Below are 25,014 nucleotides of genomic sequence, written 5' to 3' on the forward strand. Positions count from 1 at the left end.
GACCTGAGGCTTAACCAACTGAGCTACCCAGAGGCACCTACAGTCAAATGATTTTTGGCAAAGGTGCCAACCATTCAATTGGGAAGGGACAGTCTTTTCAACAAACTGTGTTAGGAAAACTGGGTATCTTTGTGCAAAAGAATAAAGTTGGACCCTTACCTTATACCATGTATAGAAATTAACTCAAAATAGATCACAGACTCAACTGTAAGACCTAAAACTATGAAGTTCTTAGGGGGAAAAAAAAAACGGGAAAAGCTTCATGATATTGGATTTGGATTTGGAAATGATTTCTCACATGTCACACCAAAAGCATCAGCAACAAAACAATAGATAAAATGGGCTTCATCAAAATTGAACTTTTTAAAAAAGATTTTATTTATTAAAAAAAAGATTTTATTTATTCATGAGAGACACAGAAGGAAAGAGGCAGAGACCTAGGCGAGGGAGAAGAAGGCTCCATGCAGGGAGCCGGATGTAGGACTCGATCCTGGAACTCCAGGATCATACCCTCAGCTGAAGGCAGATGCTAAACCACTGAGCCACCCAGGCGTCCCCAAAATTGAACTTTTGTGCATCAAAGGACATTATAAACAGAAGGGACAGGGAACCCAGAGAATGGGAGAAAATATTTTGAAAATCATTTATCTGATAAGGGATTAATATCCAGAATATATAAAGAATTTCTTTAGCTCAATAACAAAACACAACTCAACTAAAAAAATGGGCAAAGGACAAGAATAGACAATCTCCAAAGACATACAAATGGCCAATGAACAAATGAAAAGATGTATAATATCACTTATCATTAGATAAATACAAATAAAAAACATAAGATACCACTTCACACCCACATGGATGGGTATTATCAAAAAACAGAAAACAAGTGTTGGCAAGGATGTGGAGAAATTGGAATTTTCATAGAAAGTAAAATGGTGTGGCTACTATGGAAAACAATATGGTGATTCCTCAAAAGATTTAATATAGGACTACCACATGATCCAGCAGTTACACTCCCCAAAAGAACTGGAAAGCAGGGACCTTAACAGATTTTTGTATACCAATGTTCATAGCACCATTACTCACAATAGCCAAAAGATGGAAACAACCTAAATGTCCACTGGTGGACAAATCGATAAAGTGTGGTATATACATACAGTGGAATATTACTAAGCCTTAAAATGGAATAAAATTCTGAAAAAGGCTACAGTGTAGATGAACCTTGAAGACATTATGCTAAGTAAAGTAAGCCAGATGCAAAGGGACAAATACTGTATGACTCCACTAAAGTAGTCAAGTTCAGAAACAGAAAGTAGAATAGTGGCCACCAGGGCCTACAGTGAGAAGGGTATAAAGAGTCAGTGTTTAATTAGTACAGTTTCAGTTTGGGAAGATGAGAAAGCTTTGGAGATGGCTAGTGGTGATGGTTGCACAACATTATGAACGTACTTAACACCACTGAATAGTATACTTTGGGATGCTTGAGTGGCTCAGCAGTTGAGCATCTGCCTTCAGCTCAGGGCATGATCTCGGAGTTCCAGGATCGAGTCCCACATCGGGCTTTGTGTGGGGAGCCTGCTTCTCCCTCTGCTTGTGTCTCTGCCTCTCTGTGTTTCTGTGTCTCTCATGAATAAATAAATGAAATCTTTAAAAAATGAATTAAACACTTAAAATGGTTAAAACAATATATTATACATTATGCATATTTTACACAAAAAGTTAAGTAGACATATGGAAGATATAAAAAAAAAACATTTAAATCAAGTTTCTAGGGATCCCTGGGTGGCGCAGCGGTTTGGCGCCTGCCTTTGGCCCAGGGCGCGATCCTGGAGACCCGGGATCGAGTCCCACATCAGGCTCCCGGTGCGTGGAGCCTGCTTTTCCCTCCGCCTGTGTCTCTGCCTCTCCCTCTCTCTCTGTGACTATCATAAATAAATAAAAATTAAAAAAATAAATAAATAAATCAAGTTTCTAGAGATTCAAATTCATGAGATGAAGACCATACTGCATGGGATTAATGGCAGAGCAGACATTACAGAAGATTAGTGAATTTAAAGATATAGCAAAAGAAACTACCCAAAATGAAACCCAGAAAAATAGATTAAAACAACAACAACAACAACAACAACAACAACAACAAAAGAAAGTAAAAAGCCTCAATGGGTGGGCATCAGTGGTGGGATAACTTCAAGCAGCTGAACATATAAGCAATTAGAATTGCTGAAGGAAAGGAGAGAACTGGGGGACAGAAAAAATATTCAAAGGTCTAAAATATTCAATGGTCTAAAACTTTGTGAACTTACTGAAAATAAACACACAGTTCTAAGAAGCTCAATGTACCCTAAGCATAAGAAGTATGGAGAGACTACATTGGCATCTGTAATCAAAAACCTCAATACGGGTGACAGAAAAGCAACCAGAGAAAAGAGACTTGTTACATACAGACGGGACAAAGATAAGGACATCAGATCTATTGTTGGAAGCAATACAAAGAATAAAAGACAGTAGAGTAACATCTTTAAAGTAATAGGAAAGGGGGAAAAATTTGTCAACCTAGAATTCTATACTCAGCAAAAATATCTTTCAACAACAAAGGTAAAATTGAGACGTTTTAGACATACAAAGGCTAAAAGAATTAATCATCAGCAAATCTTCACTATAAGCAATGTTGAAGGATGTCTTTTAGGCAGATGGGAAATGATACCAGAGGGAAGTCTGGATCTATATAAAAGAACGAAGACCACTGGAAATGGTACCTACCTGGGTACTTACCTAAGATATTTCATTACTATTCAAATTATTTAAAGACAACTGTTTAAATAAAAATAACAACAGTCTATCGTGGGTCTATTGGTTATAAAGTAACAAGGAATGACAACCATAACATGAAGACTGGGAAGAGAGAAATGGAAGTATACTATTTTAAGGTTCTTATACTATATGTAAAGTGGTATAATATAATTTGAAGGTAGACTGTGATAAGTTAAATATAGATATATACACAAGCCTTGGGGCACCTGGGTGGCTCAGTCAGTTAAACGTCTGCCTTCAGCTGAGATGATCATCACAGGGTCCTGGGATTGAGCCCTGAGTCAGACTCCCTGTTCAGTGGGGAGTCTGCTTCTCCTTCTTCCCTTGCCCCTCCCCATGTTCGTGCTTTCTTTTAAATAAATAAAATCTTTTTTCTTAAAAGCCCTAAAGTAATCATAAAATATCAAAACAAGAAGGCATAGTCAATAAGCCAATAAAGGAGATCAAGATATAGTAGTCCTGGGGTCCCTGGCTGGTTTAGTCGGTAGAACATGTGACTTTTGATCTTGGGGTCAAGAGTTCAAGCCCCATGTTAGGTGTAAAGCTTTACTTAAAAAACGAAAACAAGAAAACCCCAAAAAACAGTAGTCCCCCCTTATCTGTGAGGGATATATTCCAAGACTCTCATTGGATACCTGAAACCATGAAGAGTACCAAACCCTATATATGCTATGTTTTTCTTACACATACATATCCATGATAAAGTTTGATTAACTTTAAGATTTTATTTATTCACAACAGGCACACACAGAGAAAGGCGGAGAGATAGGCAGAGGGAGAAGCAGGCTGCCTGTGGGGAGCCTGATGTGGGACTCAATCCCAAGACCCTGAGATCATGCCAACTCTGAGATCATGCCCTGGCCAAAGGCAGACGCTCAACCACTGAGCCACCCAGGCATCCCAATAAAGTTTCATTTAAAATTGGGCACAGCAAGAGATTAACAATAAAAACTAATAATAAAATAGAACAATTACAGTAATAAAGTTATGTGATTACAGTCTCTCTATATCTCAAAATATCTTATAGTACGGTACTCACCTTCTTGTGATGGTGTGAAATGATAAAATACCTATATGTTGAGATAAGGTGAAGTGAATATTGGAAGCATTGTGAGAGCATTAGGCTACCACTGACCTCCTTTTTTTTTTTTTTAAGATTTTATTTATTTATTCATGAGAGACACAGAGAGAGAAAGGCAGAGAAATAGGCAGAGAGAGAAGCAGGCTCCATGCAGGGAGCCTGATGTGGGACTCAATCCCGGGACTCCAGGACCACGCCCTGGGCTGAAGGGAGATGTTTAACCACTGAGCCATCCAGAGATCCCCTACCACTGACCTTCTGATGATATGTCAGAAGGAAGATCATCTGCTTCCAGACTATGGTTGACTGTAGGTAACTGAAACCATAGAAAGCAAAGCCACAGATAAGGGGGTCTACTGGTACTTGATTTGTCCAAAAGAAGGCAGAAAAAGAGGGAAAATGAAACAATGGATGGGACAAATAGGAAATAACTGGAAAGATTATACACTTTAACCTAGCCAAATCAATAATCACATAAAATGTAAATAATCTAAGCACTCCATTTAAAAAGCAAAGGTTAGGGGTCCCTGGGTGGCTCATTTGGTTAAGTGTCTGCCTTTGGCTCAGGTCATGATCTCAGGGACCTGGGATCAAGCACCACATCGGGCTCCCTGCTTCATGGGCAGCATACTTTTCCCTCTCCCTCTGCCTTCCCCTCCCCCTGCGAATGCTCTGTCTCTCATGAATAAATAAATAAAATTCCCAAAATTAGTAAGAATAAAAAGATTACAAAGTTGGATAAAAAAGCAAGACCTGGGATGCGTGGGTGGCTCAGTGGTTGAGTGTCTGCCTTTGGCTCAGGTCATGATCCTGGGATCCTGGGACCGAGTCCCACAGCAGGCTCCCAGTGGGGAGCCTGCTTTTCCTTCTGCCTCTGTCTGTGCTTCTCTCTCTGTGCCTCTCATGAATAAATAAAATCTAAAAAAATAATAATACAAAAGCAAAACTAAACTACACGCTGCCTATGAAAAAAACCTATTTTTTAAAAGATTTTATTTATTTATTCATGAGAGACAAAGAGAGAGAGAGAGGGGCAAAGACACCGGCAGAGGGAGAAGCAGGCTCTCTGCAGGAGCCCGATGTGGGACCCGATCCCAGACCCCAGGATCATGCCCTGAGTCAAAGGCAGACACTCAACCACTGAGCCACCCAGGCGTCCTGAAAAAAAACTTTAAATATAAAATCCAAATAGGTTGAAAGTAAAAGGATGGGCCAACATACACATGAAAAGTTGCTCAACATCACTCATCATCAGGGAAATGCAAATCAAAACCACAATGAGATATTACCTTATACCTGTTGGGAATGGCTAAAATAAGAAACAGAAGAAACAGCAAGTGTTGGTGAGGATGTGGAGAAGTATGAATACTTGTGCACTGTTGGTTAGGAATACGCACCGGTACAGCCACTGTGGAAGACAGTATGGAGGCTCCCCAAAGAGTTAAAAACAGAGCAACCCTATGATCCAGTAATGCCACTACTGGGTATTTACCTAAAGAATATGAAAATGCCAATTCAAAGGGATATATGCACACCTATGTTTATTGCAACATTATTTGTGATAGCCAAATTATGGAAGCAACCTAAGAGTCCATCAGTGGACAAAAGGATAAAGATATGATATGTATACAATTATTATTACTCAGCCATAAAAAAGAATGAAATCTTGCCATTTGCAACAACATGGATGGACCTACAGAGTATAATGCTAAATGGATTAAGCCAGTCAGAGAAAGACAAATACCATATGATTTCACTCATGTGGAATTTAAGAAACAAAACAAATGAACAAAAGGAAAAAAGACTAACCAGAAAACATACTTTTACCTATAGAGAACAAACAGATGGTTACCAGAGAGGAGATGGTGAGGGAACAGGTGAAATAGGTGAAGGGAATTAAGAGTACACTTATCTTGAGCATGGAGTAATATACAGAATTGTTGAATCACTATATTGTACACCTGAAATGAAGATAACACTGTATATTAACTACAATGGAGTCTATAAAAAAAGTTGTTAAAAAGAAAGTAAAAGGATGGAAGAAGATATACTGTGCTAACATAAGTCAAAAGAAAGTGGGATTGGCTATACTAATATCAAAGTAGATTTCAGGGCAAAGACTATTAACAGGAATAAATTCATCCAGAGGACAATATGCACCTAATAGAGTTTCAAAATATATACAGCAAGAACAGAACTGCAAGGAGAAATATACAAGTCTAAATTATAGTAAAAATTTTCAATACCCCTCTCTCAATCATTTATTAAACAAGCAGGCAGAAAATCAACAAGCATATCATAGACTTGAACACCACTACCAAACATCTTGCCCATAGCACTACCAACAAACTTGCCCTGATTGACATTTATAGGACAGTCCACCCAAGAAGAGCAGAATACCCATTCTTTTTGAGTGTCCACAGACTAAGACCATATTTTGGGCCATAAAACAAGTCTCAATAAATTCAAACGGATTCAAGTCATACATAATCTCTGCCCATTATGGTTCTGCCCACAACAGAATTAAATTAGAAATCAGTAACAGAAAGATCCTTGAAAAAATACCCCCATATTTATAAACTAAACAATACACTTCTAAATAATAAAGAAAGCAAACAGAATTTTTTTTAATTTTTATTTATTTATTTATGATAGTCACACAGGGAGAGAGAGAGAGAGAGAGGCAGAGACACAGGCAGAGGGAGAAGCAGGCTCCACGCACCGGGAGCCCGACGTGGGATTTGATCCTGGGGCTCCAGGATCGTGCCCTGGGCCAAAGGCAGGCGCCAAACCGCTGCGCCACCCAGGGATCCTAGCAAACAGAAATTTAAAAGTATCTTTAATTGAATGACAATGAAAACATATCAGAATTTCTGGGATATCACTAAAGCAGTACTTAGGAAAAAATTTATAGCACTTAATACCTATATTAGAGGGAAAAAAAGGACCTTAAATAAATGACCTCAGTTTCCACCCTAAGAAACTAGACTAGAGCAATAGAATAGAGCAACTTAAAGATATATGTTTACTCTCACCACTTAGCTCTGTAATGGAAGTTGTAGCCAGTGCAATAAAGCAAGAAAAAGAAACAGAAGGCATTCAGATTGAAAAAGAAGTAAAATTATCCTTATTCACAGACAACATGATCATTTATGTAGAAATCTGATAGAATCTATAAAAAAAAGCTACTAGAACTAGTAAGGGAATCTATTAGCAAGGTTGTCAGGCTATAGGATCAATATGTAAAAATCAATTGTATTCAGTTGTGTAATGAAAAATCAGAAATAAAAAATACATTTATAATAGCATCAAAAATATGAAATACTTGGGAAAAATCCAACAAAAATATGTGAAAGACCCAAACACCGAAGACTACAAAATATGGCTGAGAGAAAATAAAGGCCTAAATAAACGGAGAGGTATATTTTGTTCATGGATCAATTCTTCCCAAATTGATCTATAGATTTAGCAGAATCCTGACTGAAATTCCAGCAGGTGTTTTGTAGAAATTGACAAGATAATTTGAAAATTCACGTGGAAATCAAAGGGCCTAGAAACCCTGCAAACGAACAAAATTGGAGGGCTAAAAACACCTGATGCTACAGTAAATAAAAAGCATGATATTGGCATAAAAATAGATGATCAATGGAACAGAACAGAAATTCCAGAAATAAATACACAAATATATGAGTAACTGATTTTTGTCAAGGGCACAAAAATAAAAGAGAAAAGGTAACCTTTCAACAAATGGTAAGAAAAATGAACTTGAATCCATACTTTGCATCATATACAAAAATAATGGATCATAGACCTAAGCATAAAACCTAAAACCAAGGAAGTTCTAACAAAAAAAAAAAAAAAAAAGGAAAAAAATCATTGTGACCTTGGGTTAGACAAAGATGGCTTAGAAAGGATACTATAAAAACCAAATCCACAAAAGAACAAATTGATAAATTAGCCTTATTCAAAATTAAAATTTCCTGCTCTTCAAAAGACACTGTTAAAAAAATGAAAATTCAAGCCAGAGACTGGGAGAAAATCTGTGCAAAGCATTGATAAAGGTCATGTATGCAGAATATATAAAGAACTCTCAAAACTTAATTAAAAAACCCCCAAACCCAAGCAACCTTTTAACTGAAAGGCAAAAGATTTGGACACTTCTCCAAAAAAGATATATGCATGACAGAGAAGTACAGGAAAAGAATCAACATAATTTGTCACTAGGGATCTGTAAATTAAAATCACAACATGAGAGGGACGCCTGGGTGGCTCAGTGGTTGAGCATCTGCCTTCGGCTTAGGGCGTGATCCCGGGGTCCTGGGATCGAGTTCCACATCAGGCTCCCCGCAGGGAGCCCGCTTCTCTCTCTGCCTATGTCTCTGCCTCTGTGTGTCTCTCATGAATAAATAAAATCTAAAAAAAAAAAAAAAAATCACAACATGATAGGGGGTGACTGGCTGATTCAGTAGAAAAGCATGCAACTCTTGATCTTAGGGTCATGAGTCCAAGCCCCATGTTGTGTATAAAGATTACTTAAAAAAATCGGGGATCCCTGGGTGGCTCAGTGGTTTGGCGCCTGCCTTTGGCCCAGGGCATGATCTGGAGACCCGGGATCGAGTCCCACATCAGGCTCCCTGCATGGAGCCTGCTTCTCCTTCTGCATGTGTCTCTGCCTCTCTCTCGCTCTCTCTCTCTTTGTATCTCTCATGAATAAATAAATAAAATCTTTAAAAAAAAAATCACAATGTGATTTTATGCAACTGTTAGAAAGGCTAAAATTAAGATTACCCAAAGCAAGAGTTAGGATATGGAGCAACTGGAACTCTCATCTATGAGATGGGACTGTAAAGTGATAGTCATCTTGGAGGAAGCCTTAGCAGTTTAGTTTCCATGTGTGATCTAGCCATGTCACTGCTTTATTCACAACTTTATTTGTAATAGCCTCAAACTAGAAACAACCCAAATGTCCATCAGTAGATAAGGAGATAAACAAATTATGTCATATCCATACGATAGAATACTTGGAAATAAAAAGGAATGAACTATGGATACATATAACACCATGGATGAATCTCAAAATACTTATGCTGAATAGAAAAAGATGGCGGGAAAAGCATACTGTATTTATACAAAAGCCTAGGAAATGCAAACTAATCTACAGTGACAAAGTAGATGGGTGGTTTCTTGGGGATGGTTAGAGGCTGGAGGGCAGAATTACACAGGACATCTTGGGTTGATGGGTATGTTTGCTATCTTGATTGTGATGTTTCATGATATATATATACCATAGTTACATTATACACACACACACACACACACACACACATACACACACACAGATGTACAGTTCTTTTAAAAGGCGGCTATGGTAGTTGTTGGAGGAACACATTTGGGAGTGTGCTTCAGCTGAATTAACACTCTAGCACATACCTGCCATGGGACTCCCAGCAGGCTACTTCAAAGACAGGGTAGGTACCTCGGTTAACTCCTCTGTAAAAGGGGGCTAATAACAGAAAATGCCTTAGGCGATCATATTCAAGAGTGAATGGGCTAATACATGGAAATGCAACAGTTGTCTGAACACTCAAAGTATTCCATGAATGGCACCAGCACCCTTCTCACTGCAAATGAGGAAATTAAGCCATGGAGTTGGAAGAGGTGAGGTTACAATAGGCAATTTGTTCGTTTGCTTTGTATCCCTACTGTGGGAAATTGTTCTTTCCACCCATTCCTAGTGATTCGAGCGGGTCTAAAACTCACAGTACCCAATATCCTTGGAGTATGCAGCCTGTAACAGAACAGTCTTCCTTGATAAATGACTGGTCCAAGGTGTACAAACAGTCATCCAAACTGGGTCCATCAGAAAACTTTTCTGGGATTTACCTGTATTAAATATACCGAAGTAGGGAAGGAGAGGTCTTTTTCCTTTAGGCTTTCCAAGCTGGCTAACCTAAGCCTGGAGTGATCTGTGACATGTCCTCATCACTTCCCTCACAGGGAAGATTTTTGACAGTGGAACAGAATGGGCAGAGAAAAGCAGTGGAGAAAGGGAGAATCCTAGGCTACCCCTTGAGCCCCTGGATCTATCTAGGCCTGAAATCAAACACTCCTTTCCTCGATGACTTATGAACCAATCAATTTCCCTTGGGACATAAGCTAGTTTGACCTATGTTTCTATTTGAAGGACTCTTAGATGACAGAGAGATGAAATAAGTTGGCAGTAAAATACTGGAGCTGAGATTCTAAAACCAGGTCTCTCTCACTGCTACCAAAGCTCACACCTGACTGCCCTTTCCTACTCGTGGAGTGGGGCAGATGCCTGTGATTCAGGATGGAAGGACTGAGCAGATGGAGCTTTGATGGAAACCCATCAGCTCCACCCATCTGGGGAAGTTGTCTCACCTCAGGCTTTTAACCCTTGCAAGAGATTCCAAAGACATGACAACAGGACAATGGCATATTTATTTACAATTGGACCAAAAAAAGGCATACAGGCATCTTTTAATTAAAAATAATAATGATGATGATTAAAAAAGTCAGAAAAATCGATGACATCTGAACCCTTTGTGAGGAGTCCATTTCCCTACTCCCCCGCCCCCCAAAAGAGAATCTCCTAGGGAAAAAAATCCGAGATTTGGATGAACAAAAGCCTGCACTATCATTCTCCACTGCTTGGGTTCCCTTTTCTCCAACCTGATTCTTGGTGGACACTGCCTGGTGCTACGGAGTTGCTGTGTGGAAGGTCAAGAAGTTCACTGGTTTGATTGGTGGAACTGGTAGGGGCTGCTGGGGGAATCTGGAATCAGGGTGCAGGGTGTTGAGGGGGTGGGATGTGTTCCTAGCATCCTGAGCTTTGTCTTGTGGTGGGAGTCCCAAAGGGCCGAAGCAAGGGTGAGTGACTGTTACTTAAGCCCTAATACCAGGGTGGGTCTGGTCTCTTGCAACTTAAGAACAAATGTTTGGACATGCACGGGGTGCGCAGGGGGTTAAGTGCTGACACAGGAGCCAGGCCTGCCAGGTTAGCAACCTCTAACTCAGCTCCTTGCCTATTCCTGGGAACGGGGGACAGAGTGACAGAACTGACCTTCCCTCTTCCTTCCCACAAGCAGTTTTCTGGATGTCCCCCAAAGGAGGCAAGAATCAAATGGGAGTTGGAAGTGGAGGCAGAGGGGGTGGAGCTGGCTAAAAGAGCTGGGTACGAGCGCTGAGGTTGGGGATGTCAGGGAGAGAATGCCTCTCCCCAGCCACCTAAAGGAGGGCATGGGGCGGGGGGGGGGGGCGGTCTCCTGGACTTGTTCTGCCCGGGAAGTGGGAGAGAAGAGGGCCCGCCACCAGCAGACTTTGCAAAGAGCAGCAACCCCCCAAGGAAAGTACTGGGGAGTAATCCTGAGGGGGTGAGGACCCTCATTCCAGAAAGACATGTGGATGCTTGGCTTGACTCTGTAAATACTCAGCCCTGGATCCAGGGTTTCTTGGCACGAATAGTTCACTGCAAGTCTCTTCTCTTCTCTAGCAAACTCCCACTGCTCTGAGCAGGGGTGAGTCTTGCTGTCCTGGGGGCACTTGGCCCCGAGTACTTCCAGGGGATTTTCCTTGGTTGATCTGGAGGCCTGGCTGGAAGCCCTGCCTTGGGCAGCCCTGGGAGGAGGCTGGAGGAGAGAGGAGTGAGGGACTGGGCTGGTAGAGGCTGGTTGGCACCGAGGATGCGCGTCCAGGCTAGAGCTGTGCTTTGTTGCAGCATCAACGACGAGGAGGGGCCATGAGAGGCTTAGAAACCTCATCGAAGCCCTAGAAGGCCAGGCATTTCATCTTCCAGTTAATCGTGGGGTGGCCAACAGCCTGAGGAACTGAGGTGGAGACAGTGACCAAAACCCAGTGTCATGGTGATTTATCCATCCTGGATCCATATGTTAAAAAACTAAGGAGAAAACCCCCAACCAAAAAAATAAACCTGAATAAACAGGTCTGAGAATTCCTGCTGGAGGGAACTTTCTTAGCACTGAGGAAAAAACAACCCACAAAAAACTCATCCCCCACAGAACTAGAATAAAATGATGAAGAAAAGTCCGAGATTTATCTACAGGCCTTCCCGCCCCCCACGCAGCCCCAGGATCCAGGAACACTGTGTCAGGAGTTACATTCCCAAGGAGCAGGAGTTATTTTATTTGCGTGCCTGCAGTTCCCCACGCAGAGTGGCTTCCTGTCCGTGGATGGAGTGGGCCTGGCCATGGTCCACCCCATCAGTCTATTTTCACAGCAGCGTAGATCTTGCGGACAAACATGTAGGCTGCATAGAAGCCGATGGTGCCCGTGAGAAGCCAGAAGGACAGGACCATGAGGGCCGTGTAGCCAAAGTACAGGAGGGAGGGAATGAACTCCACGATGTCCAGCTAGGGCACAAGCGGAGAGAGAAGAGAGGGGTGGACACTTAGTGCCAGTCTACCACAGCCAACTGGGGGCCCCCAACCTTCTCACTGATCCTGTGGCACAGCTGAAGCCTGGCAAGGGGAAGGGGTTCGCTCCAGGTGGGCAGTGAGGGGCAGGCAGGGCTCAGAGCCATGGCGAGCCTTTGTCAGCACCAGGGCCCTCATGACCACCGTGGTAGGCTATTAACCCCACTCACAGATGGGGCACAGAGGGGTCTGGTGCCACCCACAGTTACAGAGCTAGGAAGCAGAAGGACGTGGGCCTCAGACCTGGGGCTGGAGGGGTTGGGGTCCATTGCCCAATTCCACTGACCCAGGCCACTTCTTGTGGGGGAGGAAGGGGCACGAGTCATCCTGTAGCAAGTCATCCCGGAGCATCCTGGGCGCTCCCTGGGAGACAAGAGGAGACTTCAGGGGCCAGGGCCAGAATGCCTTAGACAGGAATGGCCACAGCTGTGTCACTTCTTCATCCTCCACAGTCCCCAGAACAGCACAGCAACATTCCTGGATGGCTGAAGCAGCTGCCAGGAGTGGAGGGAGGAGACAGGCATCCAAGGGCCCCAGCTTAAAAGAGCAGAGAGCCAACAAAGCCAGCCTGTGGTCCTCACCTCCTGACAACGCTTCTGCCACTACTGTCAACATCTCCCAGGGATTTAATCTTGGAGCACACTGGACTCCTCTGTAGAGTCAGTGGCCTGGCAGAGATGTCAGGGACCTGTGTGGTGGTTGTGTTTGCTGGTATCAAGACCTGCTTGGCACACCGGGGTTGGAGTGGGGACAGTGCCAGGGCTTGTGAGCAGACACGTGGTCACAAATGTCAGGAACTCAGAAGAAATCAACAAAGACCTTCTCCCCAAGGCCAAATATCCTCAAACTTAGGGGATGAAGGCCATTTTTTGTAGGCTCAATCTTCCCGTTTCACAAGCTTTCTCATGGCTGGAGAGGGCAAGAGGGAGGCAGGGGACATCGCAGTGGTAAAGCCAGTGATAAGACCAGGAAGGAAACGAGGCAAACAGGCACGGCTGGAATGGCCCTCAGAATTCAGACAGGCCAAGGCTGTCATTTTATAGACAGACTCTGGGACTAGGGGTGGTCATTAGAACAGAGAAGACTGGGGCCCAGGGAGGAAGAACAGGAGGTCGTGAGATGACCCTGGGGGCAGTCTAGGAGGCCATGCAGCTCGGTTTTGTTTGCCCAACATTGTCCCTTGTCTTCTATCTTCCTGGGTTTCGGAGTTACCCACTCCTTATTCTGTGGTTCTGCTGGGGCTGTCAGTTTTAATATAACACTGAAGCTAGTTGATCAGAGTGCACCATCTCACTGGACCTGAGGAACAGTGAGGGATGGTGTGTAACCTGAGCTGATGAGCCTCTTCCCTGGGATTGGTGACTTGACAGTAGAGAAAACATGTTCTTTTGGCTCTAGGGCAGTGAGGCTGAAAAAAGAACTAAGGCTGCCACTGGCATCTTTCCACTTGGAGGCAAGATCCTGCGTACAGACGAAAGCCAAGAAAACACGCAGAGCTGAGGCGGGGATGCAGAGCCTCAACAACATTCGAAGTGCTGGATCTAACCATGCCTGAAGCTAGACTTTTCCAGGTATACCAGTGAATACGTTCTCTTTTTGCTTAAGTCAGCTGGAATTCAGTTTTAATCACTTTCTGCTTGAGTTCTGATGAATGTGGGCTTTAGAGGAGGGAAGTTAGATTTGTTCTGGATGACTATGGCCTAAAGACAAAAGTTACAGGGTGGTAGATTTCAGTGTGAATCAAGGAAGACCTTGATAATGACAGGAGCTAGCCAGAGACTGAAGATGCCAGGAGGGAGTGTCTTTTGTCACTGGATGTGCCAGAGCAGGGGTCAGCAAATTTTTTCTTAAAGGGCCAGATTATACAGTTTAGGTTTCGCAGGCCATGTGGCCTCTGTCACAACTACTCTATGCTGCCACTATAGTGTGAAAGCAGCCACAGACAATATGTAAATTAATGAGCATGCCTGTGTTCCAAGAAAACTTATTTATAGAAATAGGCCCACCGGCACATAGTTTGCTGACCCCTGAGCTCCATGAGAAAGAGGAGCACGGTCAGCCAACTGGAAGCAGGGTGGAGCACCACTGAGGATGATCCATGCAGTCCTTTCTGACTGACGATTTTGTGAAAGGGCATTCTAAGTTTCAACCACTGACCTCTGACTCTGGTTTGGGAATATACCCTGGTTGCAAGCAGAGGACTGCCTGTTTTTGGGTTCTGGAGACCTGAAGCTCAGCGGGTGAGCCTGTCTCTAGTGGCAGCCTTGGAAGTGAAGAGTACACCACAGTGAGCCTACACCCCTCCAGTGGCCCATCTGGCTTATGTGTCACACATGAACCTACCACAACTATCGTGGTGAGTGGGCTCTGTATTCTCAAGCCACCCTTGGGGGCAGTGAGCTCTGTGGGTGTACCTGAGTTCCTAAATTTGGGCACTAAAGCCCATTTCAGCATTTTCTGCTTATATCTTTATTAGCTCCTTCTCATCTACTTTCTGTATTCTTTCATGTTACTGCTTTTTTCCCCCCTAGCTTGAGGTAAGTACCACCTTCTCAGCCTCTCTTATTTCTTATGAGTAGCACTGTAAGGTGAGAGATTTCGTTTAAGTTCTGCTTCGGCTGTATCTCACAGGTTTTGCATGTAATATTCTGTCACTTATCCTAAAGGCTTTTGTCTCCCAAAAACACAGGACATAAATTCTCTCTGTCCTAAAAAGATGCATTTCCTACAACAGAATGTCTTTGGTTCTCCTTACTCTTGGTAGGAGAGACTCAGACACTAGGGCTTTTCCCCAGCACCCTCCTCTCCACCGACCTACCCTGAATGGGATGGGGGCTTCCTCACACAGGGCAGTACCTTGTTAACAAAATAAAAGATGGCATAGACGAGGACATAGAATGCAGATCCCCCGGAGACTAGGAAATTCCTCCACCACCAGCGGTAATCCTGAAAAGGAAACAGAGCAGAGTCATTATCTCCAGGTGTAAAATCTTCCCCAAGTTTCATGGTCGCCTGAGGACCTAAAGACCTTAGGCAAGAACAGTCATATTTGGGGTGATGGGAATGTTTTATATCTATATCTATAACCATAGTGGTTACACAACTTGTATGCATTTCTAAAAACTCATTGAAGGGACGCCTGGGTGGCTCAGTGGTTTAGCACTTGCCTTCAGCTCAGGGTGTGATCCTGGAGTCCTGGGATCAAGTCCCACACTGGGCTCCCTACAGGGAGCCTGCTTTTCCTTCTGCCTATGTTTCTGCCTCTCTCTGTCTCTCATGAATAAATAAAATCTTAAAAAAAACAAACAAACAAAAAACAACTCACTGAAGACTAAAAAGGATGAGCTTTACTGTTCATAAATGAGATCTCAAAAAAAAAAAAAAAAACCAAAAAAACAAAAAAACACCAAAGACCACAGCAAAAGAAAGTAATAACAACATTTCTTGAGCAAATGGTGCCTGCCAAGTGCCAGGCACGATTCTAGTGCTATACGTGAATCAGCTTATTCACTCCTTGTAGCAGCCCCGAGTTAGGTGCTATCACTGCCCTGTCATCACACAATGAGGGAAGAAAGGTGCAGACAGGTTAAGCAATTGCCCAACCAGAGATACTAATGGAGGAGTCAGGGTTTCAGCCCAGGGCTTCTGTCCCAGAGCCCTTGTCAAAGGGCTCTGCCAAGAGCTGATCCCCAGAGGGAAGGAAGGTCACCTAAAGTGCGCCAATTACTAGAGAAACCATTACTGGAGTGGACTCCACTGACATACCTACTGACCTTTTCTCATGTCACCATGACTACTACACGTGACTATGCTGTGAGGTAGGGATCATGAACACCAGTCTACAGCTCAATAAATGGAGGCTCAGTGAAGTACTTGCCCAAGACTTCATAGCCAGAGGAGGGGAGCCCACATGGGAAACCCAGACAGCTTCATTGACCCATTCAATGCTGGACCAACTGTCCTCACCCCCAACTCCTGGCCCCATTCCCCTCACCTCTGCACATAGCTGGAAGTACACCATGACGATGCTGATTTGTGAACACGACACCACCAGGATGATGAAGACAAGGAACAGGAAGCCAAAAAGGTAATAGAACTGATTCTCCCAGATTGCCTGTGGACACATCACAGCTGACCTTCAGCTAGCCTGCCTCCCCCCAGTGACCCCTTCCCTTGGCATAGGCTGCCTGTTCTCAGAAAGCCATCCCTCAGTTATGTGTGGCACACCACCTGCCACCAGGGCAAGAATGGAGACACCCTCATGATACCACTGGGGCCTGTGGGCCTGGCATGTGGCTCTGACTGGCCTTTCCTTCCTAGAGCAGAGGGTGAGCCAGGCTGTTCTTAGGGAGGGGCTGAGGCATGGCTGACCCTACAATAAGTGGGCCCCTGCCTGAACTCAACAGCTTGTGGGAAAATAATGAATCCCACTCCAATCAAAATCACACAGCAGCCACCACCACTTAGGGGCAGCCTGCTGCAGGCCAGGCATGGTGCCACATGCTTTATGTGCATCTCCAAACATAAGCCATTTATGGATGAGGAAGTCAAGGCTTAGAGAGGCTGGTGATTGGCCCAGGGTCACACAGAGTAAGGTGGCCTCCGGGGGTGGGGAGCAGCCAACCTGTCCTCTGACCCTTTTCCTAGGCAGAGCTGGACTACTCCAGAGCAGTAGCTGCTTGTCCAGTACAGACTTGGTGAAGGGGACCAAGTTCAGTCAGCTAGGTGCAGATGGCTCTGAGGAGCCCTTCTGCCAACTTCAACCTTGGCTTGGCTATTTAACATTATCCTCATGATAGCCGCTATTTAACAAGTACTGCCTGAATGCCAAGCATGTGCCTTTTACATTCTCACTCCAGCCTCACAGTGATCCTGAGAATTAGGAATCATTCCCCACACTTTCCTGAGAGTTCTGAGTAGCAGGTCAAGATGAGTGGGGAACTGGAACTCCAAGCAGAGGCCATGATATTACCAATGGTGGAGCCTGGCTGCAACATTATTGAAGTAGCTCCTACTTCCTGAGCACTTCCCACATACCAGACCCCCCACACATGGCCTATCTCATGAGTCCTTCCAAGCCATTCTGAGGGGCGGGCGTGTTAGCCCTATCTCGGCATGAAGAGTGTGGACCCTGACAGGTGAAGGGGCCTGTCTGAAATCTCAAGGGCAGTAAAAGGCAGAGCACATAAATGGAGGGACTAGGGACCAGGCAGGCTAGTAGGGGGAAGGCGGCAGGCTATGTGTGGAGGGATGGGGAAGCACCCCCACCAAGCCCCTGGGGCTGACCCAGCCCTGGGGAGAAGTGCTACTCACACTGAAGATGAAGAAAAGCTCGATGAACATGGCACCGAAGGGCAGGATCCCAGCCATAAGAATGCTGCAGCAGAAGGTGAGGGTTAACACTACTGGGGGACCCAGACTCCTCCCAGGTAGTATAAGGAACTGTGCTCACACAGCTGTGGTGGTTCTAGTTCCCTGGCATGCTTTCATACCATTATAGCCTCCTGAGAGGGTGGCAAGGTGGGCATCGTTCTCTGCATTTTATAGATGGGGAAGCTGAGGTATAGAGAGCTGGGGTGAATTGCCCAGATCCAAGTGATCTGTATCACCTGCAATTTTCTACCCCTTCCTTCCCTGTCCTGGTTCTTAGGCCAATACCAGGTCTGGCTGGAGTGAAGTTAACCTGGTGTGAAGTTAATTTTCATAAAATCTATGAGAGCACCCTGGAGCTGCAGAACACGTCACAATGTCCCTCAGGGAGGGTACCCATTCCATGTCCTCCTAAGGAAAGGCTCATGGCAATGTCCGCCTTGCCCACTCCAGAATTCCCTGGCCTTGCCCCCACCAGAAACTCACCCAACAAATCGGTTCATGTACCATCGCTGTTCAGGAATCTGCCGGGGAATCTGGTTGGTGCGCACAGGGTTGTCATATGGCTGCTTGCGGAAGCCGAAGTAGTAGCCCAGGTAGACGAGGGGCAGGGAGATTCCAAACCACATGCACAGCAGGGCCACCATCGTGGGGAAAGGGACCTGCGGGCACAGCACTGTGAGGCCCCACAAGGCACTGATGCCTGGGGCCAGGGATAGTACAGGAGGAAGGGAGACCCAATGAGTCCCCTGGAAGGAGGGTCACCATGGTGGGGAAGGTCCTGCAGACATGCCCCCCACAAGGCTCCTGGCCAGAACCTCTGGGGGCTGATGCAGCCCCGGGGAAAAGCAGAGGGCAGTTGGAGGACCATTTGGGCTGTGAAGTGAAGAAGGAACCACAGCATCCCAGAGGAGCTTGTCATCCAGGGAGGGATTGGGGAAAGAACAAAGAAGGACTGAAAACAAGAGGGGAAGATGAGGCCAGAATGAAGGAGAATTATGTGGTATATGACCTGGAGACAAAAGGGGAAAGACCAAGTGCACAAATTGTGTCTTCCCAATTTTGTTAAAATAAAAAACCACAAATATACTATGAAGTAAAAAAAGCAGGTAATAAAACTGTATGTATAGGACTCCATTTTAACAAAAACATCTCAATCTTTGTATTTTATGTGCCTACGAGGGCTGTGCCCAAAAATTAATAGTAGTTCCTCTGATGGCATGTAGGGGTTAGAACTGATTTTTCATTTCTTTAACCTATCCTATACAGTACTACATTTTTTCAATAATCATGCAAACTGGAAGAAGCAAATTAACATGTGCAAAGTGTTTTTAGGACAATACTTATTCCAATGTAAGCACAATACAAATGCTTGCTATTTCGTGATAATTTTAAAGTTACATCATTCTATTTTAAATATAGCTAAAAAGACTGCAAAAAACATATACTAAAAATTACATCAACTTCTCTGTACTTTCCAACATTTCCACAATGAGTGTTTATCATAAGTGGTTGGTAACTGGGAGGAAAATGTTGAAAGGGAGAAGGAACAAAGGTATAAAAGAGGAAGTGAGAGGAAGAGCATGACTCTGTCTTTCCTGAAGGTGGCTTCCCAACCGCTGCAAAAGAGCCAGTCCTCTGGCTCCCTGGACTCTGCTTCACCTGACAACCTTAATAAATGGGCAACTGCAGGTGAGGGAGGCAGTTCTATCCGCTACAACCGGGCTGGCAAATGCCTGCCCCACCTCCACTGCAGCCCTGCTCTGGGATCTAAGCCCCCTGTCCCCACCCCCACTCAGTGAGTCCTGGGCAGCTGCTAGCAGTGACTGTGGCTGGCAGGATTCCTGTGCCAAGGGGCAGGGCAAGGAAGAGGAGAGCCTGGTTTGGGATACTGACCTAATAAACTCACCCGAGGCAGCTTTCCCTTGGCTGAGGCAAAGGGAGATTCCCCAGCTGGCCCCTGGACTGTGGAAGTCTCCCTTTAGAGAAGTGAGCTTTGGCCAGCTGTCTGCAAGAGCCCATATGAAGGCCAGGGCCAGAGCAGAGGCCACAGGATGGGCAGGGAGGGGGAAACCCTGGGTAGTCCTCAGACCCTAGGGCTGGGAACAGAACTCTGGGGATTCAGAAAAGGGAAGAGAACAGTGGGAAGTGACCTGCTGGGGTGGGTCGGAACACAGCTGCCGCCCCCCCCCCTTACTTACTGCTCCTGATGAATGCTTTCCCCAGATGAAGCAATTCAAAACAAAGCAGATGCCAAAGACCACACCAGGGTAGAGTGTTGCCGTCTGGAAGCAAAAGAGACCAGGCTGGGGAGATGCAAGAAGGGAGCTCCCAGCTGTTCCCGTGGGACCCCCAGACTTGAGGCTCTCAACCCTCTTTGTCCTTTAGGACCCAGCACTCCAGGATAATTCCTTCCAGAAAGCATGCCCTGAACTGTCTGTTCCTTGCCCTCATCCTAGTCTGTGAGTAGGTACGGTTACCTGGTTGATGTCTGCTTACCCCCAGAGACTGTAAGCTCCTTGGGAAGAGTGTTTTCCCCCCCGTTCACTGATGTACACCCCACATTTAGAACACAGTAACTGCTCTCAACAACCATTTGTTGAACAGGAATGAATGAATAAAAGTTATACAATACATGTGTGCGTGGGCCTCAACCCAAACTGCCTAGAGAGGTGGGTGAGCTTTAATTGAGGCTTCAGGGTGGCAGGTGTTGGTCCCCACACACACCAGCTCACCTCATCCTCACTACAGGCCTGGATGGAAAGGGCCTTTTAAAGAAGAGGATACTGGGACCCAGCAATGTTAAATATACACCCCAACTTCATACAGGAAAGGGTGGATTGGAGGTTCAAAACCAAGCAGTCTGACTCCAGAGGCCAAGCCCCTACCCCATATTCCATCCTGTCACCATCTCTTGGGCTGGGGCCCAGGCACTTGGAACCAAAGCCCCAGATCTACAGGAGCCTCCTTCACTGCTGTGGCTGCCTCAGCATCCGGGAGGGCCCCTGACCACAATGCCCGAGGCCCCCTGCAATCTGGCACTCAACCTCCAATGCCAATTTCACCTTTGACTCAGAGCCACTACCCCACACCTGGTAACTGGTCATTGCCCCTTCATGTCGCCGCTGTCCCTGGGCTGTCATGCAGGCAGAGTTATCAACATCTCAGGGTATCTGCCACCTGAGTATTAATGTTGGGCCAAGGGCCTTAGACGCAGTCTCTTTCTGTCCACATAACAACCCTGAGAGCAGGTGCAACCATCCCCTACAGGAGAGATGGGGAAACTGAGACAGAACAGAGCCAGGGTGGGGATCTAGGAGATTCCAGAGCTCCAGGCCACCCTGCCAGCTGCTTCTTTCCATCTGAAACCCTCCTCTTCAAGGCCTGGCTCAAACGTCATTTCCTCTCTGAATGTTCCTGCTTTACTTTGCTGTATAGGAAGGCATTCCTGTCTGCCCTCCTGGCCAAAGTTAGACTGGGCACTGTGCTACACACCGGGAGAACAGGAAGAAAGTTCCAGTGAGGCCGACAGACTCGTAAGTGGAGAACCACTTTCACAGCACTACCTGTAGGCATGAGGCCCCTGCCTGGGCTCCCTGGGAGTCAGAATGGGGGAAGAAGGGGCAAGGCTTCTAGAGGGTGACACTGGAGCTGAGACCTACAGTACGAGGTGAGGGGAGTAAGGGAGTGGTGTGCCTGGCACAGGCTAGAAGGGGACAGGAGTGGTGGGGTACCCGCATCGCTGTAGGCCATGGCACATGCCCACCTGTGGACGGAGGCACAGCACCAGGGAAAAGGTGCCAGGGATGCCTAGGACAGTCAAGGGTCTAGGCAAGACCTGGGCAAGAGTTCCAGAGCCAGAGCTGGAGCTGGGAGGGAATTCAGGGACTATTTGACAGGAAAGCCCTCAGCACTTATCTGAGAAGAGGTCGGCTGAAGGGAGCAGGAGGTAAGGAAGCAACCCAGCTCTCTGGCCTGAGGGTCTGGTGAATGATGCAGGGAACAGGTGTAGGGCAGAGAAGTGAGATTCTGGTGTGGGGTTGGCGGAGGGAGGACCTGGGGCTACCTGTGGGAGGCCTCCCAGGGAAGAGTTGTGCTGGGGGGACATTGGAACTGGGTTCCACAGCTCTGTAGCTGTACCACAGCCTGAGAAAAATGCTCGAGGCATCAACAATTCAGGGCCTTTCTCTGATCCTTCCAGAAGTCACCTTCACAGCTCTCTATAGTGAGGACTCTGTGCCAGGGTTGTGGCGACCAGACCAGAGACAGCCTGGGTTTCCCAGGGCTTTCAAGAGAGGGGGAATGGTTTTAGCACGTCAGGACCACAGGCTTCTCTGAGTCTGGCAAAGGGGTTTCTTGGGGTCTGAGGGGCCTCGTTTGTCTGGGAGAGCGGCACAGGCTCCCTGGGAGGTGGGGTCAAGTCCCAGGCATCTGCCAGTGTCTAGTCTTTACTGCTGCCCCAAACTCTCTTGACTACCAGGAGGACAGAGCAGGGCACGGACTGTCCTCCCTGAAGAGAAAACAGAGGTACCAAAGTCCGAAACATGGGCTGAGAGCAACATGGGCCTGGCTTCTTCTGCCCCTGGCAGGCAGTTCTCTCTACTCTGGGTAGGGTGTCCTCCCAGCAGCCCAGCTACCAGTTTTGGGCCTTAAACTTTGACACAGAGGGTTGTTGCCTAAATCCTGTTATTCTGAATCCTCTATCTCGTTTCTTGTGTGAGCAATCAGACAACGTAGGCTAAAAATCACCTATATTCAATCTGCTCCTCTCATGGATGTAGCAGCAGAGGCCCTCAGAAGTCCCAAGATGCCTGTGTGAGAGCCCAGTGTTCCCTACCCTGGGGCGTGTGCTCCCCCACCACTCTATCACACTGCTACTCTGGTGCTAACCCCCACCACAGACTGCCTATACTGCTGAGGAGACCAGGAAGAAGCTTCTCAGCTCCACACCAACACTGGCAGGAGGTTAGCACACTTACACAGAAGGCTCCTTTCTTCCACCGATGGCCTTTCAGAGTGCGGTACAGACGGCCAGCAGAAAATCCACCAAACACCCTGTGGGGAAATCGCAGGGGTCCACACCAAGGGGATTTGTTAGCCGGAGGGCAGGCAGCCTGGGCCAGCCCCGGAGTCCATTCAGACACACCTACCCCATGAACATGAAGAGGAAGCAGGCTGTGGTCATGAGAGCTCCCCGGCTGGAGGGCGACAGCATCCCGAGCATGGCCACGACTGTGGGGGAGCGGGAAGGAAGAGAGACAATCAGGGTCCCTGGCCCCAGCCTCCAGGGCAGATGAGGCTTCCTTCTCCCCTGGCCCTCCTGACAGCAAACTCCCCTGCTCTTTACAGGAGAAGACGGGTCTTAGCTGAGGCTCACTACTGCCGAGCACCAGCTGGCCACATCTGCACCACCGCTTCCGGCCCACAGAGCACTTGCGACCAGTCAGGCACTAAGCTGAGACCACTACAAATACCTGCTCACTCTGTCTGCCTTATCAGCCCTGTGAGGCAGAGCTTGGTTACCCATTTCTCAAATGAGAAAAATGAGGTTCGCAGAGGTTAAGTAACTTGTCCAAAGTCACAAAGCTTAGCGGCATGAGGCTGAGATAAAAACTTAGGCAGATCAACTGCTAAGAGATTAGGTCTTAAACGTTCCCATCACAAGAAAAAAAAAATTATGTAACTATGTGTGGTGATGTTAACTAAATTACTGTGATCATTTCATAATATATACATATAGCATATATATGCTATATACCTTAAACTTATGCAGTGTTATGTCAATTAAAAACTAGTAAAAATGGTTAAAAAAAAATTTAGGTAGACTGATTTCCCCTCCCAATCCTGATGCTGACTTGCTGAGTCACTGAATACCTGACCACGGCTTTGCAGATGGAGTGGACATAGTAGGTGATCAATAGTACTTGCTGGAGAGCTCTGAGGGGCACCAAACCACGAAGGCCTGGTGCTGAGAGGACCCAGCCATCCTGCTGGCAAGGAAGACTGTCTTGCCCAGTGATGCCAACATGTCTCATTCTGCAGTGGGGGAGGCCACCCCTCTCTCAGACTCATCAGGCCTGTGCTGCTCTGGTGACAGGACCCCATGCCCAGCCCTCCCAGACCCACTCACAGATGACGATGAGGATCATACAGAAGAGCTGAATGCCTGAGCCCAGGAGGGAGCTGAGGATCATGGGATACTGCGGGGGCCTGAAGACATCACCATGCACCAGCTTCCACCCAGACTCTTCCATGGTGTCTTCCTGCAGCAAAGGGTCAGGAGTGAGGCTGCTTCCTGGGGTCCAAAGGAGATAGCTCCTGCATAGACCAGCCCCAAGGACCCACGCCCCCTGACTAGGGCTGAGGGTCCCTCAGGTGTCAACCAGCTGCCGCCCTGACAGGAGTGTAAGCAACATGAGACAGTGCTTCCCAGAGAATTATCACATGGAAAAGGAGGGCACAAAAATGAGGCTTACAGCTACTTAAGATTCCACAAGCCTGGTGCACAGAAAAATAATGTAAACATCAACACACTGAAACGTTAATTGTGAGAGTTTCTGAGTGGTAAGATTCAGAAGCAATTTTTTAACTGATTATAAAAGTAATATGTGTTTTTATGTAATAAAAAAGTGAAAAAAATTATGGCATTTGGCATGATATTTAAATGAACAAAAGGCAATAAATGTTTATAGTAGAAAATTGTTTAAAAATCTGGAAATACTGAAAAGATCTAAAACTCATAAGTAAACATTCAAAAATTAAAAAAAAAAAACCAAAAGACATAGAAAAGACAGTAATTTATACCCCTGGCATTTAACGATACCAATGTTTTGATGCACTTCCTTTAACCCTTTGTGTATGTTTATGTGCATATGTATATATAATTTTTAAATACTAAAATTGGAACCAGAGTGTTTTTATTGCATACTTTGTTATTTTTCAAATGATGTTTGATCAAGAGCATTTCCTCATTTCTAAAAAGTACTCTTTGCAATTGGTATTTTAATGTCTGTACAATTTGCCATTGCACAACTCTACCGTAACATCCATTATTATGGAATACCAGGCTACATTCAGTTTATTTCAAATATAAATAAAGTTGTAAGAAATATTTCTGGAGTCCTTGTGGTTTTGATGTTTTCCTTTGAAAATTCCAGAATAATTACTGGGTCAAAGCAAGTTAACTATTTGACAGTTCATGGTATGTACAGCCAATTCATAACTTTTCAGAAAACTACCAATTTACACTTGCATGGGTGGCATGCGCAGGGCCTTAGCTCACATAAACCTTGCTGACAA

At 45.6% G+C, this 25,014-nt stretch overlaps 1 protein-coding gene across 1 annotated transcript in view; it reads right to left on the reverse strand.

Moving 5' to 3' along the window:
* Positions 1-10,335: 10,335 nt before the first annotated feature.
* Positions 10,336-25,014, reverse strand: part of TM9SF4 (transmembrane 9 superfamily member 4) — a 51,968-nt gene continuing 37,289 nt past the window's right edge. The window contains exons 10-18 of the mRNA XM_041733107.1: positions 23,846-23,978; positions 22,866-22,947; positions 22,695-22,770; positions 19,917-20,000; positions 18,202-18,377; positions 17,659-17,722; positions 16,340-16,459; positions 15,202-15,291; positions 10,336-12,282 (exon numbers count right to left, since the gene is read on the reverse strand). Coding sequence (XP_041589041.1) covers positions 12,133-12,282; positions 15,202-15,291; positions 16,340-16,459; positions 17,659-17,722; positions 18,202-18,377; positions 19,917-20,000; positions 22,695-22,770; positions 22,866-22,947; positions 23,846-23,978 — 975 coding nt within the window. The 3' untranslated portion in view covers positions 10,336-12,132. The remainder of the gene's footprint in view (positions 12,283-15,201; positions 15,292-16,339; positions 16,460-17,658; positions 17,723-18,201; positions 18,378-19,916; positions 20,001-22,694; positions 22,771-22,865; positions 22,948-23,845; positions 23,979-25,014) is intronic.

The sequence above is a fragment of the Vulpes lagopus genome, chromosome 18 (genome assembly GCF_018345385.1).
Source record: "Vulpes lagopus strain Blue_001 chromosome 18, ASM1834538v1, whole genome shotgun sequence".
Classification (NCBI taxonomy): domain Eukaryota; kingdom Metazoa; phylum Chordata; class Mammalia; order Carnivora; family Canidae; genus Vulpes; species Vulpes lagopus.